Source organism: Lampris incognitus, chromosome 3 (genome assembly GCF_029633865.1).
Source record: "Lampris incognitus isolate fLamInc1 chromosome 3, fLamInc1.hap2, whole genome shotgun sequence".
NCBI lineage: Eukaryota > Metazoa > Chordata > Actinopteri > Lampriformes > Lampridae > Lampris > Lampris incognitus.
Genome location: NC_079213.1, coordinates 85,719,013 through 85,739,302, shown reverse-complemented (window position 1 = coordinate 85,739,302; position 20,290 = coordinate 85,719,013). Strand labels below are relative to the sequence as shown.

General features: G+C 41.5%; 1 protein-coding gene across 1 annotated transcript in view; it reads right to left on the bottom strand.

The window, feature by feature from the left end:
* faf1 (Fas (TNFRSF6) associated factor 1) overlaps nucleotides 1-20,290 on the bottom strand; it is a 181,689-nt gene that overhangs the window by 29,555 nt on the left and 131,844 nt on the right. The window contains exons 9-12 of the mRNA XM_056276960.1: nucleotides 13,722-13,817; nucleotides 13,159-13,282; nucleotides 4,622-4,685; nucleotides 4,417-4,498 (exon numbers count right to left, since the gene is read on the bottom strand). Of these exons, the coding sequence (XP_056132935.1) occupies nucleotides 4,417-4,498; nucleotides 4,622-4,685; nucleotides 13,159-13,282; nucleotides 13,722-13,817 (366 nt within the window). The remainder of the gene's footprint in view (nucleotides 1-4,416; nucleotides 4,499-4,621; nucleotides 4,686-13,158; nucleotides 13,283-13,721; nucleotides 13,818-20,290) is intronic.

The window sequence follows — 20,290 nt, the reverse complement described above, 5'->3', positions numbered from 1 at the left end:
ACTCACCAACGCACCCCTCATACGTGGCTGGTTTGTTTTGCCAAGGAAACATTACACCCATGAAGCAAGCATTTGTTTAGTTCTAACAAATGAGTCTCTGTACTACAGGTCAGAAGGACAGGCAGGTGTATTTTTCCATCATCCTTGTCTGCATGATATGGGTCCATAAAGGTACAATCTGATATCCATACAACAGGATCACAGCATCCCAGCCAATTTAAAGCAGGGCAGAGAAGAACAGCATTCCAGATCATAGTCAGAGGCCCAGGACTGCCCTTTAGCAATAAGCCAGGGGAGAGAGAGAAAGCGAGAGAGAGAGAGAGAGAGAGAGAGAGAGTGAGGGGTAGACAAAGAAATGAGAACCTAATAGTTCATCAGCGCTCCTGTTAAAGTACCACCCACGACACACAGCAGTTACAATGTGGTAGTATGCAGCTGATAGAAACATGCAGTTCATTGTTGTCAGCATGACAAGAGTTAAGTTCTGCTATGTTTGTGTGAAGCGCTGCCTACAGTCACGACAAGCCAAAATAATGTTGAATTTCCCCCCAACATACCATGCTGGTGAAGACAGAGAGGGTGTTTTCAAGAAATAAAGCAAAATAATATCCATTTTGCTTTATTTCTTTATACCCATGTATATCCATCAATCCATTATCCAAACCGCTTATCCCGCTCTCAGGGTCCCCGCAATCCATGTGCATTTACATAGGTAAACGAATAAATAAAACTTTGTTAAAATAAACACTCAACGGTAGGGAAAATGCTCAGCAAATAAGGAGCAAAATAATCCAGAGTCAAGTAAATTCTTTATGAGACAGTACAAGCCTGCAATCATCAGCTGTCAATAAAGTTACAATAAAGCTGTAAATAAAGCAATAGAACGGGATTTTATAAATATATATACGTATATATATATATATATATATATACATACACGTATATATATATATATATATATATATATATATATATATATATATATATATATATATATATATAATGTATATTTATTTACCCATGTATATTTGTAAATATACCCATGTAATATTACCCATATACCAATACCCATGTAATAATGTTGCATAGGCTTATATATATATATATATATATATATATATATATATATATATATATATATATATATATATATATATATATATATATTTGATACACCAGCTCTTTTCCACCTCAAATGAGGACAGGGTGAATAGGACAGTTCCTTTTCTGTTAATTTTGAAGCCTGGCAAAACTTTTCCAGAATGAGAGGACACACTGCTCCATCTTGGTTTTGCTAGTTAGCTGGTTTTGTTTCCCATTCATTTACTCAATATTGAAAACTTAAATCATTTAATATTTAATTATATATGAATTAATAACTGGACATAACTGAACACAATAGTTTTTGAAAAGTATAACTGTGCATTTTAGAATCATATGTTAAAACGGAAGTGTAAAATACAATTTACATTTTATTGCAACAAGCACAATGAATGCTGATGATTATGTACTTGTCGTACAGTAAGCAGCACAGTCCAAACGATAAAACGTGCCTCCAATCAACAGAGAACAATATCCTCTCAATCTCTTCTTTGCTTTTGGACTTAGTTTCAACTGAATCAGAAAGGGCATAAAATCTTGATAGAATGAAAAAAAGAAACAATGCTGATATTATTTTTGATATTTTTAAAACAACAACAAAACTAACATTAAGATTAACAGATTGTACTTTTTATCAACGTCTATTCAACTCCATGCATTCATATGAATTGGATGTCATCTGTGCTGTGTTAAGAAGCAGTCTTTAATTCTAAACAGGGCTAGAGGAGAGCGATGAATGAGATACATACAGACAAGGAGGTACAGAGGGAGGGGGAGAGAGGGTGAGGGGAGAAAGCGATCGTTTCGCGGATAGCAGACTAAGTCTGGAAAAGCAAATACTTCAAAATGAAGAGCTCAAATGACTGATCCAATGACACCCCCCCGAAACACACATATATAGCGAAGGCACACACATACTTCCTCCACCTTCCACCCCTCATCCACACACACACACACACACACACACACACACACACACACACACACACACACACACACACACACACACACACACACACACACACATGCACGAACCAGTGAAAACTCATTCGGATCGATGCTCTACCACATGGGAGGCTCTCAACATCCCAGTGAAAACACATTACCTCTTTAAATACAGAAACATAGAGATAAGAATCTGAACAGCCTTCCTCCAAATACAAACTGTTTCCTTGGTGTGATTAAAAACATCAACTTCAACCAAAGCATCAAATCATACATTTAAATAAGAAATTTCTTGAGAGTGACAAGCCCCTCAATGGTCTCCTGGTGGACGGTAGAAAATTTGAATTTATTTCAATTATATTAACATGTTTTACTATAATTTTCCAGTACCCCAAAGAGCTAAAGCAGGGCACAGAACAGCAATTCTAATTTGTGACAATTTCTGATGTAGCCGAAAAAGTGTCAAATTGACTTTGAACTGGGGATTTTATAATTGTAGCGCTAGATATTATTGCTCTAAAAGCCATGTGGCCTCATGTGATTTAGTTTTTCATATTGTTCTTGTGAGGGGGATTTCTAGAGTCGGTGCAGCATTGGCCAACTTCTGCAAGCTACAATGTAATCTGGTCTCAAAATGTAGTCCTTGGACATGGTGAGAATTAAGCTTAGGTGTGGGCTCAACTCCAGTCTTAACCTCTAGAAAACACTACCTCCGTGCATAACTTAGTAGCAAGCCCACATCCCCCAAAAACAACTTAATCGAGCTGACAAAGCAACAGCTTTTTTGTTTAATTTCTAATAAGTGAAAACAAAAAAATGTATCTTGTAAACACGGGGAGAGATAGCAGTTGAGTTTATCAACAGACTAAATATGAAGTGACCAACAACTCATCTGGAAATTTCCATTTCTTCATCTCCCTCTCCAGCACCGTCCTTTTTCTCTTGACTCGGCAAGGGTCTATCGCCTGGGCTTTCAAGAGAATACTTGGCGGTGATAAATCCTCCAACTCCCCTCTCCAGTAAGGCTATGAATTTTGATGTGTCTTTGTGTGTGGCAGGCAGGGGAGATGAAGGGCGGAGAAGAGCGGGGTTAGCACGATTAACCATTGCGTTGATGGGGATTTAGCAAGGATTGCGGCAAGTGATGGGTGGCCTATCTGTATGTTCACTCTGACTAACTGCTGATCCCCAAGAGGGTTCAGCTCAGCACCCAAAGCATTTTCATTAAGGATGGATTGAGTCTATCTCAACAACCCCCCCCCCCCAACTCAACACATACGTACCTTCAGAAACACTTCATCAAATGTAGTGTTTTACTTAGTGATTAGTCTCTCCCAGCCTTTCAGACAGTGAGACTGATTCCCTTGTATATAAACTCACTAAGTTCTCCTCCAGTCAAATCTGCTCAACTCCAATATCTGCTTAATGAAAAGGCTGTCAACTGGCTATGAGGACGATTGCAGAAAAAACAGATTCATTTCAAAAGGAAGAGAAGAAAAGCTAAGGTTGACTGATGGGCGGATAGCACAGGAGGAGGAAGGAAAAGGAAGACAGCATTGCCATGTGCCACCATGCAGTGAAACATTCAACTGTGACATTGGTCATGTAGAATGGTTGTGACACTATGTGCTGACTGATGCAATGGTTCCTATTTGCTTTCATAAGTCTCCCAACAGTCTCGATCCTCCATTAGACCATATCCCGTCACAGCACACTTGGCTGGCTAAATCAAGCTCCTACAAACAGTATTGAAATGAATACAATTTCGACCCCATGCAATGTTTGGGTGCAGTGGTAGAACGCAGTGTGTGAGCACTAGGGAAACACTGGCCATATTGCGTAGGCTTAGGTAGAGGAGATCAGCTGAGGAGTGGGTATGGAGCCAAACCTCTCCTCATTTTTGCCTCTGTCTGTATTTATACCTCACTTTCTAACCACCCCTTACCTCTCCATCTCCCATTCTTATGCCTACCGTTCAAATTCCCTTCCCGTCTTGAGTCACTCTCATCACTTCAATTCCCTCTCTCCTCGTTGCTCACACCTCCCCTTGCTCTCCCTCTGCTTGATGATTTGAACCCCCCTCCCCCTGCATCTTGCTGTGTCCTCACAGTTTAATAAGACTGTAATCCACACAAGCTGTCAGTTGATACAAGCCTCCTTAAAAGGAAAAAAGCAGGGAGAAGAGAGGGATGGATGGCTAAAAATAAAGGCTCAGCTGTCGGGGTGAAAATTTGATAAGAGTTTTGATGAAATCATATCATATGGTGGCTTTGTCATCTTCTCCACACAGAAACACAAAAATGTACCACTGTATGTCTGTTTTTCTGCATGTTTTTCTGTGTGTGTAGCAATGGTAGCATGCCAACTTACTTCTCTGGCTTTGCCGTAGAAGGCCTCTAGAGATGCCGCCTCCAATGACCCAATGAAGAACATTGGATGGACTTCTCCATACCTACAATACAGAAACACACACACAAATCCCAAGTAAGCATAAAAACCATATCGTCACACTTCAGTCTCCCTTTGGAGCAAGACCATTAAGACAAAAGGGGTTTAACCCCGGAGCTCCACCTACCTTGTAGAAAATTCAGCAGTAAAGTGCAGTAAGGCATCACCTTCATTCTCACTGTTCTCTGGCACTATGATGGGGACAAATATGATCAAAAGATTACTGTTTTTGAAAAAAATATTGTATGAGGACCGTATCAAAGCAACAAATCTGATCCACAAATTCCACCTGTACATTCTTCATATCATGGTGTTGACAGCTCACTCACTATGAACAACTTTGAGGAAAAACTTTCCGATACTGTTCATCTTTATTGGAATAAAGATCCAGTTACCACAGAGACAAAGAAAATACATTTTTACCATACCCTCTTGTGTGTTCATTATTTCATTGGAAGCAAATATGCAAGGCATAACTGAAGGCTCGGCTAAACAATAAATGTTTAAATGTAAATTGTAATGTAAATTTTCTGTCACGGCTGATAGCAACATGACCCTTGCAGATCACAAACAGCCCAGGTATTACCGTTAGCCATTTAGCATTGCTCTTTTCCTCTGCTGTCTCAAATTTCTGCCTTTATTAAAGGTTTCCTGATGTAGAATTCCTTGTAAACAAACTCAATTTTGCTTACATTCAAAATTTCCCACCAAACACATTGAAGCTGAATAAACATGTTCCATGCATTGCCTACCTCAAAAGTCATTTGCAAAGCCTTATTTTGCAATGTTTTGAAAGCGCCGTTATTATTTATGACTGGCAAAGTTCTTCTGTTCCTTTTATCATCAGATTGTGAAATCATATTGGCATGTTATTGCCACCAATTGTCAGCTAGAGTGTGATCAAGTGAAAAAGGCATAAAACCTCATTTACATTTCGTTTGATTGACACCATCACATCTGAGGAAAATACACTTTCTCTTTGTTGGCTATCAGGCAATTTGTCATATGGCTAACAAGATGTTGGTACCACTTTACAATAAGATGAACCTTATAAAGGATTTATAAATGGTTTATAATCAGGTTATAAATTAGGTTATAAACACTTTATAAATGATTAATAACTAACAATTGTAAACAAGTTCAACTTTATTGTCATATGTATTTAAAATATAATGAAATTCTTGTGCTCTGGCTCTCTCTGCCTTAACAGAAGGGACACAAGGACAAAGAACACAAGGACACACCATCCCAAAAAAAAAAAAAAAAAAAGGCAGACTATGTACACAGTGAATTCATACATTATATACACAATAAACAATACACGATAACACAACAATGTAAGGTGAAGGGCGTCTGGGTAACATAGTGATCTATTCCGTTGCCTACCAACATGAGGATCGCCGGTTCAAATGCCCATGTTACCTCTGGCTTGGTCAGGCATCCCTACAGACCCAATTGGCCATGTCTGCAGGTGGGAAGCCGGGTATGGGTATGTGCCCTGGTCACTGCACTAGCACTTCTTCTGGTCAGTCGGGCGCCTGTTCGGGGGGGACGGGGAACTGGAGGGAATAGTGTGATCCTCCCATGCGCTACGTCCCCCTGGCGAAACTCCTCACTGTCAGGTGAAAAGAAGCGGCTGGCGACTCCACATGTATCGGAGGAAACGTGTGGTAGTCTGCAGCCCTCCCCTGATCAGCAGAGGAGGTGGAGCAGCGACCGGGAAGGCTCAGAAGAGTGGGGTAATTGGGCAGGTTCAATTGGGAAGAAAAACGGGAAAAATCCCAAAAATTAAAAAAAATACAATATAAGGTGCTTATGGGTGCTTCAGCTGTTGAGCAACCAGACTGCTTTTGGAAAGAAACTATTACTGAGATGGATGGTGTGTGATTTGATGCTCCAGTAACGTTTTTTTAGATGGAAGGAGTGAGAACAGAACATGAGTAGGGTGGCTGGTGTCCTTAATAATGTTTCGGGCTTTCCTTTTGCAGCGAGTGGTGTAAATATTATGAAGTTGTGGTAGTTCCATGTCAATGATTTTTACTGCTGTCTTTACAGTCCTTTGCAGCAGTCTACAGTCCTGAGCAGTCAGGTTGCCAAGCCACACTGTGATACAGCCTGTCAAGACACTCTCAATGGTACTGCCATAAAAGTTCATAAGAGTTTTGGTACTCATACCAAAACTTGAGACGCCTCAGAAAATACAGTCTCTGCTGTGTCTTCTGGATGCAATTGGTGTTGCGAGACCAAGTGAGGGTATCTGTGATGTGTAAACTGTCTGTGGCAAAAAAAATTGAGAAAAAAAGTTGTTTTTTTCCCCCCCATGATAATATAACTTGTCAATATTTAGACAAGAAAATTATAGCTAGCTAGCTAGTCTAACATTACAGCCCCCAAAAATGACCAAATGCGCTCTTAATCCTTCATGGGAGAAAGACTTTTTTTTTTTGAGAGATGATGGGTTGATGGAGTGTATGAAGTGTGGTCAGACAATGAAACAGCTAAAGTTAACAGCAGCGAGGAACCAAAGTGAGAAATGGTGCAGGAAACGAACAAAAATGGATGGTATGTCTTCTGTTGAAAAGGAGTGGTTTGCTAGCAAGGCAAAAGAGGGCAGGACGGGGCAAGTTAAGCTGATGACTAGCTTCGTCAGTCGAGAGAAAGTTGAACTGGAAAATTACCTCAATTTAATTTTCGGACTTGCCAAAACAAAACTGCCATTTACAGCAGGTGACACTTTCAAAGAAATTCCAAAAAAGTTTACCCGAAATCTTTTGCGTTCAGCAGGCTCCAAAGCAGTGCTAGCACTGTAGCCAGAAACACTGAAAAAATAGGGGAGAAGTTAGCAGCTGCCAGCCTAACTAGTGTAGGGGAAGCCCCTTTCATACATGCAATGTGCGATGAAAGCACTGACTGTACTGATAAGAACCAGTTATTGATTTTCCAAAGATTTGTGGATATCAAGGCCAAATAAATTAGGACTGAGTTTTTGAGCCTACTCGAAATCACAGAGAAATGTAGTGCTGACAACATTTCTAAGGCCATCATTGAGTCCATTTTGATCGTGAGAACTAGCCAACCAAAAGCTAGTCGGTTTTACATCGGATGATGCCGCTGTGATGCTCGGACGCAACCAGCAGGGAGAGGGCAATGTCGCAGCTAAGTTAAAGCAGCCATCTGGAGAGTTGTTTGTGCAGCATTGCATGACACACAGACAAGCACTAATGTCTGGAGATGCAGAAAAATAAATACCAGTTTTTGTAGAGGACACTATAAAAGCTACATTGTCACAGTTTAGTGGCCCAGTGAGAAGGAAGGAGTTCTCCCGTATTTGTCCTTTAAATGATGAAGAATACAGCCACCTGGTCATTTACAAAAAAATTCGGTGGCTGAGCCTTGCAGCCTGTGTAGAGCACTTCGTGGGACTTCGAGCCAGCCACGTACAATATTTTGAGAGCACTGCAAATGGAAGCGAGGGTTCTGTTCGCTATTGAGAAAGTTGCGGTACATTGGGTGACATGCTGCAGAATCCCAAATTCATTCTGTACTTACTGTTTCTTAATTGGATTTTGCCACTGCTGGCTAGAATTAACGAGGCACTACAGAAGGAAAATGTGAGTTTGTACTCTGCCTATAATAACATCCAGAAATACATGCGTGTAATTCTGAACCCATTCCCGTTTAACAGAAACGATGACACCTTGTTTACTGATCCGAGAGACGTGAAAATTCCAAACGCGAGTTTAAACGAATTCATTGACGAATGCAAATATGAACACCGTCTCTCAGATTCAGAGATACTGAACTTCAACATCACGTTAGTCAACTACGCAAAGAGGCTACAAAGTCCCTTCCGGACGAGATTCCCAGAAAGAGAAATGGTCAAACAAATGCTCTTTCTTGATCCCCTGAACCCCAAACCAACAGAGAGCGATAGGGCCAACATCATGCAGAGGTTCGCAAAACATGTGTCTGTTCCCGAACTGCAGTCACAGTACCTCGTCTTTTGCGAAGATGATGGCGTAAAGACATTATTCGTGTCTGACTGATGCAACAGTGACATTGTCAAATTCTGGTGCCATCTGTTTGAGAACAGTGAGGCGTACAATGAACTCAGCAAACTTGCATTTCTCCTGCTCACATTAAGCCCAGACACCAGCAACTGTAAGTGAGGTTTCAGTCATATGAATGCTATTAAATCTCAAACACATAATAGACTTGGAGCATGCCACATTGATCCCCGTCTTAAGATTGCCACCTGCCCATATACAACGGCTGACTTTCCAGTCTCCAAGTTTTCATCATAACAAGGTAGGGCACTGTTTTTTAATGTTAGAAATATTATCGTTTTAAAATCATGTAGCATATTAAAATATGTACTATGGCACATTACGAGGACTAGCATGCCGTTATGTGTTTCTGGTAATATTGACCACTTCAAATTTTGTGTGTCCGTGGTAAAAATCGCATTTTGACCAAAAAGTCAGTCACAAGCCGACACAGTGATGACCCCTGACCAGGACACATACCCACTTCCCACCCGCAGACATGGCCAATTGTGTCTGTAGGGACGCCCCATCAAGCCGACGGTGACATGGGGATTTGAACTGGGGATCCTGTGTTGGTAGGCAACAGAATAGACCACTACGCTACAGACGCCTCATCAACTGCGAATTTTATGATTCTGTTGCTGTCATATTTGGCCATGGTCATGTGTAAACACACTGTACAATAGGGGACCGAGACAGCAGCCCTGAGGTGTGCCAGTCCTAAGAACTAACGTGGATGCGCATGTTTTACCTATTCTCACAGTCTGGGGCCTGCCTGTTAGGAAATCAAATAGCCAATTACAGATAGAGCTACCCAGACCAAGACCTCTGCGTTTCAACACCAGTTTGGATGATACAATTGTATTAAAAGCAAAGCTGTAATCAATAAACAACATTTTGACATAAGTATTTTTCTTTTCAATGTGTACTAAAAAAAAGTATGCAGAGCAAGTGATATAGCATAATCTACAGAGGCAAACTGTAATGGATCAAAGGTAGCAGAAATGTTACATTCTATATATGATATAACCAATCTTTCTAGACACTTGATGATAACAGAGGTCAAAGCAACAGGTCGATAATCATGAAGGCAAGGGACAGGTGTTTTCTTAGGTACAGGTACAATGGTGGTTTTCTTAAAACAGTGGAATCACACAAGATGACAGGTACAGGTTACAAATGTCAGTAAAAACTTGAGATAGCTGAGTGTAACATGCCTTGAGGACAGAGGAAGGGATGCCGTCTGGGCTAGCAGCTATATGAGCCCCAACTCTTTTAAAAGTTTTACTCACATCTGTCACCTCAATTTAATTGGGTGGGCAATGTGCTGCTGTCACTGGGTCCAAGTTGTGAGCTTCAAAGCGGACATCAAAATTGTTAAGCTCATCCGAGGGAGAAGCAGAGGTGTTGATAGCCACACCAGGTTTAGATTTATAGTCCGTAATCGCCTGCAACCCCCTTCCACATGCGCCACGAGTCACAGCCAATGTAGTCATTTTCCAGTTTGTCCCTATATTGTCTTTAAGCTGCATCGATGGCTTTCCTTTAATCATACCTCGATTTTTTGTAGCATTCCTTGTCCCCCAATTCAAAAGCAGTGGTACGCTCCTTAAACCTTAGGGGAATGTCGCTGTTAATCCAGGGCTTCTGGTTGGGGTAGGAGCAAATAGACCATACTGGGATACAGTTATCCACACAGAATCTAACATAGCCAATGACCGATTCAGCATAGTCATCTAAACTTGCGGTTGAATCCTTAAAATCAACCAATCTGTTGATTCAAAATATCCCTGAAGTTTGGATTCGTGTTCTGTAGTCCAGCACTGTATTGTCCCTAACAGTGGGGCTGCATGCTCTTCACTTTCTACTTGGAGGTAGGAAGCAAGCGCACTGACAGATGTTTGGATTTCTCAAAGTGAGGTCATGGGATAGACCTGTAAGCTGCCTTTACCGTGACATAAGTGGTTGAGTCTTATTGCCTCTAGCTGGCCAGGTGACATGTTGGTAAAATCTTAGTAGCACAGGTTTCATGTTAAAGTCCCCAGCCACAATTGAAATGGCCTCAGGGTGCAAGTTCCGCTGAATGCTAATGGCTCCATACATTTCATCCAGTGCCACTGTAGCAGTAGCTTGTGGTGGTATGTAGACAGCAGTTAACAACATGCAGGGGAATTCTCTTGGGAGCTTGAATGGTCTGCACCTTACTGTTAGTTGTCCCAACACTGGTGAAAAGGACTGAGAGACTATTTACACGTCAGTGCACCATGAATTGTTAACAAAGAAGCATACGCCACCTCCCTTTACTTTGCCAGTAGTTATCATGGAATGGTCCATGTGGTGCACAGAAAAACCTTCTGGTTGTATAGCCCTATCAGGTGTATAAGGGCCAAGCCAAATCTCTGTAAAGCAGAACACACAACAGTCCTTAAGGTCCCTTTGAGAGCTTATTTGGCAATGACTTTCACCCAGCTTGTTGTCAAGGGACTGGACGTTAGAATGCAGTATGCTGGGAATTGGGGGCCGGGTAGGATGCCATCGTAGCCTCACCAGGGCGCTACCTCATTTACCTCACCTCCGGCAGTGACTGTTTGTTGTAGACAGCAAGTCCCGTGGCTTCCAGCTGTTGGGAACGCATAATCTTACGTCCAGCAAAGTCTGGCGATCATAGGCAATTGTGCAAGATGTGTTTTGTGCAGCAAAGGCGACATACAACATGAAAACAAACAACAAAGCAAGGGTAGCTAATAACAATTTGCCATAGTACAGCGTTGTCATTCGCAGTTTTCATACATCAGTGCAGGCTCACTATTTGGCAAGTGCAAGTTACTGCTGCAGTTTTTAGCTATCATTTCTGTTAAATTGCCGATCTTGGCAAGTTGTGTAGCTTAGTGCTAAGTAAGCAGTGACATCTGAGGCTTAACAGTATAGATAAATGTAGGCTCACTATTTGGCAAGCAACAGGTCACTGTTGCCCTTTTTATTTATTGTGTTACAACAGCTTATTAATTTATAAAGTGTTCACAACCTAATAAATAAACTAATTACAAACCATTCATAAACCCTTTATAACTGTAGTCTTATTGTAAAGTGGTACCAAGTTGTTTTAAGTCAAGGTAATAGTGATCATATACCCTGCTAACACAGCTGCTGTTTAATGTTCAAATTATGTAAATTGGCCAATTTAGTGTTAATGCTAATTATTTTCATTACCAAAATATGTATGTGATGTTATTCTATATTGGTTTTATAGTGCTCAACAAAATCTAAATATAGAACTTACCAATCCTATGCCCTTGTATAAGGACTGGAAGATAAATAAAAGCTATTTATCAGGCTTTAAAATATATAACAAAGATGTGCGCGTCTTACAAATTTTTGACATAAAGCGGAGGGTGTCTTGTGATAAAAGGCCGAAACACCCTGTGATGCTGAGGTACACAACTGATGATGTGTCCTGGTGGTGGCAATGTCACCTTGGCAGACATCTCCAGTTTGATCTCCACTGAATCTGTTGCAGTGCAAACACTAGGGATTTTAACAACCAGTCCTTTTTTGAATCTTGATTTTACTTGCCGTTACACATTATTTGCACTCACACCTACAAGCAGTATTTAGATTTAGATATTTAGACATTTGCTTCTAAGACAATTCCCTAATTTTCCTGCCCAGGATTTGGTTTTGAGGATGCCCGACACTGAGATCAGAGAACAATTTCAGAATTGTTGAACGTCAGCCAGGACTTCCTCTATCTGCTCCTTCATCCTTTTGTTCTCTTCCTTCTATATTATGGTCAGGTTCTCGTTTCTTTGCCTTTGCATCAGCAGCTTTGCTCTCGCCAATCGACATAATTCCCTCGATGTTCTTCTACCCCTTGTTTCCTGGATGCGTATTGATGCCACTTGATTTCAAATTTGGTAGTTCATCTTCTTCGTGTTTTTTCCCCAGATATGTGTAATACATCACCCTGTGCTCTTGGCGTGCATGTTCATCCTCATGCGTGTGCTGGAAGAACATGTGATAATACGGGGACCCACTGCTTTGTAGCACCTCTAGTAACAAAACTAGATTGGTAACCTTTAATCTTGTCCATTCTGATACCATAGTCCATTGCAAAATGTTTGTTATAAAGTTCATGCCGCAATGATGATAAAAATACGATACATTATGCAGCCTTACATACTGGCTATGTATATACACAGCTACAGCTGTATTTGTGTGAAAGTGAACAAAACCTCTCTCATTCTTTTGGCAACCAAAGAAATGCGGTCTACAAAAAGAAATGGTGCATTACCGCCAACAAAACTGATCTCTAGTTTCAATGACTACTTCTGGTTTATTAACCAGCCCCTCTCTATGATGGACAGCTTCTCGCCCCACTTTCAACTTTGGCCATTTGGAAAAAGCATAACTTTGCTGTCCAACATGGTTGGATACCATGTTTTACAAACTACTTTGTTCAAAGCATGCAGAGACCTAAAATTTGATCAGGGTATTCCCACTTACACAAACTATTAGAACCAAGAAAGCAAACACTCCAGAATGTGATTCAACCAAACTAAATGTGGCAGGTGTGAAAGCAACCAAAATCTCCAAGTCACTCTAGCTCTTCTGTACATACTCATAGGTGACTTCCGACAGCTCGATGAGCCCATTCCAAACATCTCTGAGTCGTCCACACCAAACTCTGACGCATCCTCGAAATCATCCCCCTCGCTGTCGCTGATCATATGGACATCTGCACACTGTAGACATGGATTTTGTACTTTTTTACAATATTCGTATTTTTACAATATTCTACTATTTTTACTTTTCATTACATCAGACAGAATTTACAGCACATAACTTCAGAGTGTTCTGTGTCTGTATATAACTAATTATACACATACATACATACATACATACATATATACACACACACACACACACACACACACACACACACACACACACACACACACACACACACACACATATATATATATATATATTTTTTTTCTCTCTCTTTATATATATATATTTCAGTGAGTCAAGTAAATTCTTTAATGGACAATACAATCCTGTTTCATGCCATAAGCAATAATCAGCTGTCAATAATATATGTATGTATGTATGTATGTATGTATGTATGTATGTATACAGATATATAGATATATGTATGTATATGTGTATGTGTGTGTGTACCTCTTCTGTGGGCTCCTGGGTATTGGCTGGTGAGGACCTTTGACACACACTGAGGTGATGGCAGGGATAGCTGATCCCTGAGACAGCTAGCGTCATCTAGGGACAACAACCAACAGAAAAAAATCAAAGTCAATTTCAATTCAATTCAAACACTTTCATGACATTTAGCTATCACAAAGGGTTGCATGAAATCACAGAGGAATGCAGGGAAGTATAGTGATTAAAAACTAGTTGTTTCACTGGTTAAAAACTGATTCTGAGTTCTGATCAGTTTAAAACCAATTCGGGGTTTTCACTCAAAGACTGAATCACATCAGCACTAAGTCTAGTCTGCCAAACTAGACCAACCAATAAAGCAAATACCAACAAACAAGATGAAGGAGTAAGTTCTGCTTTTATTGAAATGTTATCCTGTTCAAAGTTGGACATATATATATTTAATTGTTTTCATGTATCTACTTTCCCAAGGGTGTAACAGAGCCAATTATCCACAACTTCTCACTTCAAGATGCACCAATAAGAACAATCTTGATGTTGTGCCTTACTCAGTTATCAGCAGCACAAATGTATTTGCCTGAAGTCTTGATAGCAATTTGTTTAAGACTTTGAGACTCGAGGGGAACAGAGTGTCCTGTTAGATGTGATGTGGCAACAAAGACTAACTCATTTATCTATCTAATTGGGGGAGAATCAAGAATTGCCCTCAGTACACCTGTTGTAGCAATGTCGTGGCAGATTCTTGAAAGAGCACCCGACTTAATGAGCTACCAACCCAAGAATGGAAATGTCACGATTCAGCCGGGACTCATTACAAATGGTCTCTCCAGGACAGCACCCTAGGGACCACAGCAATATAGGCAGGGCTGCCATAGGATGCAGTGCCAAACCTTTTCATTGATCTCTATCTCATTGTCATAGGAGTAGGCTATTTTCTAAAATAACTGCCAAAGATAAAATATATTTGATATACTATAAAATATTTGTGCAAATGCTTACTGTTACTTTTTTTTTAACCTATCATTGCAATCCCTGCGACCCTGAGAGCAGGATAAGCGGTTTGGATAATGGATGGATGGATCATTGCAATTTCATTTCTTTAAATCTAACGACTTCAATTTATTCATCTCAACAAAGACCACATAAACAACAGGTGCTGACTAAATGCGTACTGAGCATTTTAGCGTGACTGGTAAATCTTCCTCGTTGACGAGCCTAAATGTCCTGCTACAATGCTCCACTCCGCAATAATGCTATCTTCTCTCAATGACTAACTGTGAGGAGCAGAAGCAACAGAGGTGAATGCATTTCTGGGAGAGTGAATCTCCAAAACAGTGTGACAGAACCGGGGCATACAGGCCACGCCAGATAAGAGGCGGAGAAGCAGCTCGTCCCCTGCAGAGGTCCTGTGATCTGCTCTATTGTCAGGTACTAACACAGACAAAGAGCAGCTGGACATTGTTGAATCAGGAGACGATTACATGCAACGCCAATTGAGTCTGAAAAGACCTAGAGGGACTGCAGGAGTTCCCTCTCTTCAAAGAGAGCGGCTCTTTATACTGCCTTCAGCTTATATAGAAGCAGAGAACAGTGTAACCACTAGACCTTGTCATCAACATAGACACACTTGTAAATACTTTGGCGGTAGCCACTGCTGATAAGTGCCAAAATAGCTGACAGAGTCCCATAAGGTTTGTCCGATTACATCTTTTTACAGAGCCTCATTTATTTTGTCCAAAAAAAAAAACACCCCTAATTGCAGTGTGGTTATAAGTTATAGAGTTAGTATTAAGGATTCAAATTTAGAATGCATCTACAAACACCTGCTTAGGTCAATACCTCCCAGATCTGTACAGTATACGTATTTCAGTAAATATGTCTCTTACCATTTCAACACTCATCATATGTCAAGTCTGTATTATACAAACATCTGCAGATACTGTGTATTTGTACAGTGGTCAGATCTTCTAACTCTGTCCAGAAGAGACCTAATACGTGTTAAATTCCTTTACTGTCTAGCCTACTCAGCTTACATAATCTACTTTATAATGCAGTATTATTTACTTCTGTAAATGTTTCATGGGAGCCACGCAACGAGTTAAAATACATTATATGTGCATCTCACTTGGCAAATAAAGTTTTATTTTGATTCAGGTGGCTGAGCTGGCTGAGTTCCACAAAAAGTACAAGCCTGTGATGTCGAGTCTAACTATGCTACATGTTCTAACCCTTCATACAAATGTACTTCTGATTTTAAATAACATGGCAAGGCCTCGCCAAATCTAAAATAATGAACCCTGTCTCTTTGTTCCCAAGGAGAGCAACAAATAGTTTTTCAGTTACTGGACCCTGGAAAAAAAGAAAAGACAAAATGATGAACGCAGAAAATAGTTGGTAATATTTACTATTGTTTTAAATTCCCAGCAGCTCAATAACTGAGGAGTAGATATGAGATATACAGTATCTCCCCTGATAGATCAAGAATGAATATTATCCCCACTGCCCCCCCCCCCCCGTCATAAGTAAAGAAAGCTGCCCAAAAAAGTAGTGGCTAGGAAGGGATGCCAGTTTTAAAGCACACAAAGAAGGAATGACGTCAGTGCTTAAGGAGCTGGCTTACATTAAAAACACTGGTTTGTGATTGTAGGAGGGCATTACGTTGGAAAGTAGTAAAGGGAAAAATTAACATTCTATTCACTTGTTAAGGTTTTATTCATCCATCACAGTATCTGACTAAATTAAGATCCTTCCCACAAGGAAACCATTCTCAGCCCAAGTACAGGCGTGCACAGACTGTGTGAGAACAAACAGATTATGTTTCCAGTCGACTAGACATTAACAGCAAGTGTACGTGGACAATGAGAGGTCTAAAGGTGTCACAGGTAGAATAGTCAAGTGTCCCTGGAACACCAAGGAAGAACACTTAGCTGAATTGCCTTGAGCTTGTTCATGTAACTTAAGTTGGACCAAGTTACACTGGCAGTGAGGAGCTGACCATTAAAATGCCCGGGTACTTCATATTTGCCAAAAGAAAAACTTAAGAAATAAGTGAAACTGGAGAAGAAACAACATTCCCCTAAAAGTAGACTGAGTCAGTTTGGCGAGCTTCATGTTGACTGAGAGAAAGAACAACAGTGTCCTGTAAAGGAGCCTTGCATGTTTTATTAACAAGGGGTATAAGGCCTAAGGGTTGACTTAGCCTTCATAGAAAGATGTAGCAAGACAAAGCCTCAGAGGATCCAAGTTTTTGGGATGTGAAGGAATGGCCCTGGCTCCATTCTCCCTACTGCCTATTCAAGGGGCAATCAAATGTGAGGATCTTAACAGCAGCTGCCTAGAGGACCCCTACAAACCTTTTACCCCCAATAACCACAAAGAGAGGCTTTCCTCTGATGGCCTAATAAGTGTATAAATAAAGTTGATCACTTCCCCTGTCAATGGCAGCCTGGAGAGCTCAGGGCTGACATGGATGCAAGGAGAGGAGAAAAGAGAGGGAGAGAGGGAAAAAAAAGTTGAGCGGCTCTCAATCCTCTTCCTGGCTTTGACCCGATGGCTTCTCTCCATGTTGAGGAACACAAGTGCAGCTTGGCGGCTCAACGGTGAAATGTGGAAACAAGGCCGTAGCACCGCAGGGCACGAGGAGGGATGTGGGGTGTGTGTGGGGGGGCAAGGTCAACCCTCCACACACCCCTCCAAATGACCCTCTCCCAAATCTCCGCACAAAAGAACTGGCTCCTCTCCTTTGGAGTCTTTTAATTAACACTTGCATTGAGGCTCTCAACGTTCAGAGGCCGATGCTGAGAAAGAATCCTCTCTCTCCCTCGCCTTCCAAACTCCTCTGAGTCTTTCCTTCTCTCCCTTTCTCTCTCCCCCTTTTTCTACTTCCATTCTCTCCCTCTATTCTGTCTGTGTTTCGTTTTTTCTTTCGGAGTGTGGGCCGTGTTTGGATTAGGTGTCTGGCTGTGAGTGTGAGATAATTACTACTGACAGCTGCACTGACAGCAACCACAACCCTACTACTACCTCGCTCCACTCTCCCTTTTAGGGAGGGAGGAGAGAGAAAAAGAGGGAAAGAGAAAGAGGAAAGAGAAAGACAGATGGACAGAAAGAAGAGGCAGGAGAGAGATGGGTGACTAGAGGAGGAAAACGCAAGCCCTTAAAATTTCGGGGAAATGGAAAAAGAGAGCGAGAGAGACAGACAGAGAGAGAGAGAGAGAGGCTCGCCCTTTACACCTGTCTGTGTTCCCATTCAAGGCTCTTCTGTCCCTTACTGAAGGTGTGTCCAAGGTGTGTCCATCCTGATTAAGATTGGGGGGGGGGGTCCTGCATAGACAATGTATGGCTCAGTCAGGCAGTACACAAATGTCCACCTACAAATACAAATACAAACACACACACAAACAGGGAGACAGAGGACCAGGTAGGCATAAATGGCTACTGGGTGAATGGAAAACCAAGCAGGGGCTGTTGCCTTTAACACAAAGATGAAACAGCAACTCCTCAGTATCAGGGCTTCAAAGACAGCACTGAGCAGACATAGACGCTCCAACCAGAAACATAACTAGGCAATGTAAAAGCTGATTACTACCCTGATTTGGACAGTACGACCGCTTTTCAAGATCATGGAGAGTTTGCACCTGTCTAAAATAGGGCAGTTCACCATGGACAGCCTGCACACGTTATCTTGTAGCATGCAGGGTTTTAGGATTCAAATCACTCATCTCCTGATAGAGCTTTCAACCAGTTGGAGCTGCCACAATTATATCAAACATGTTTGATTGTTACGGCTGGAATCTGGACAGAGCTTAACATGCTTGGGTAGTCTGAGCAGGGCCACCATAAAAAAAATTGTGTTCACCTCTTAATTGGAAAGACTAGAAATCTGCAAATTTCAATAATTAAGCGAGTAGTGCCTTGTTCTTTCACTGTCTGATACCATTATTGAAGTTGCATAGTCTGTCCAACGCTTAAGGGGAAACCACCCTTTTCCAACTTAATTTCCATATATTGGTCCTCAGTAATGTGCAATACTCTCTAAGTATACAGAGGAAGAGGTTGGCAAAGAAGAAGTGGGATAGTCAGAGAGATGAAGAAAGTAGACAGGAGTACAAGGAGATGCAGCGTAAAGCGAAGAGAGAGGTGGCAAAGGAAAAGGCGTATGGTGAGTTGTATGATAGGTTAGACACAAAGGAAGGAGAAAAGGACTTGTACCGATTGGCTAGACAGAGGGACCAAGCTGCAAAGGATGTGCAGCAAGTTAGGGCGATCAAGGATAGAGATGGAAATGGGCTGACAAGCGAGGAGAGTGTGCTGAGAAGGTGGAAGGAGTACTTTGAGGGGCTGATGAATGAAGAAAATTAGAGAGAGAGAAGGTTGGATGATGTAGGGACAGTGAACCAGGAAGTTCAGTGAATTAGCAAGGAGGAAGTGAGGGCAGCTATGAAGAGGATGAAGAGTGGAAAGGCAGTTGGTGCTGATGATATACCTGTGGAGGCTTGGAGATGTTTAGGACAGACGGCAGTGGGGTTTTTAACTAGATTGTTTAACACAATCTTGGAAAGTGAGAGGATGCCTGAGGAGCGGAGAAGAAGCATACTGGTACCGATTTTCAAGAACAAGGGTGATGTGCAGAACTGTAGCAACTACAGAGATATAAAGTTGATCAGCCACAGCATGAAGATTTGAGAAAGAGTAATAGAAGCTAGGTTAAGAGGTGAAGTGACGATTAGCGATCAGCAGTATGGTTTAATGCCACGAAAGAGCACCACAGATGCAATGTTTGCGTTGAGAATGTTGATTGAGAAGTATAGAGAAGGCCAGAAAGAGTTGCATTGTGTCTTTGTAGATTTAGAGAAAGCATACGACAAGGTGCCGAGAGAGGAGGTGTGGTATTGTATGAGGAAGTCGGGAGTTGCAGAGAAGTATGTAGGAGTGGTGCAGGATATATATGAGGGAAGTGTGACAATGGTGAGGTGTGCGGTTGGAATGACAGATGGGTTCAAGGTGGAGGTGGGATTACGTCAAGGATCGGTTCTGAGTCCTTTCTTGTTTGCAATGGTGATGGACAGGTTGACGGACAAGATCAGGCAGGAGTCTCCATTGACGATGATGTTTGCGGATGACATTGTGATCTGTAGCAAGAGTAGGGTGCAGGTTGAGGAGAGCCTGAAGAGGTGGAGGTATGCACTGGAGAGAAGAGGAATGAAAGTCAGAAGGAGCAAGACGGAATACCTACGCGTGAATGAGAGGGAGGACAGTGGAATGGTGAGGATGCAAGTAGAGGTGACAAAGGCATATGAGTTTAACTACTTGGGGTCAACTGTCCAAAGTAACGGGGAGTGCAGGAGAGAGGTGAAAAAGAGTGCAGGCAGGGTGGAGAAAAGTGTCAGGACTGATTTGTGACAGAAGGGTACCAGCAAGAGTTAAAGGGAAGGTTTACAAGATGGTTGTGAGACCAGCTATGCTATATGGTTTGGAGACAGTGGCACGGACGAAAAGACAGAAGGCGGAGCTGGAGGTGGCAGAGTTGAAGATGCTAAGATTTTCACTGGGAGTAACGAAGGAGGACAGGA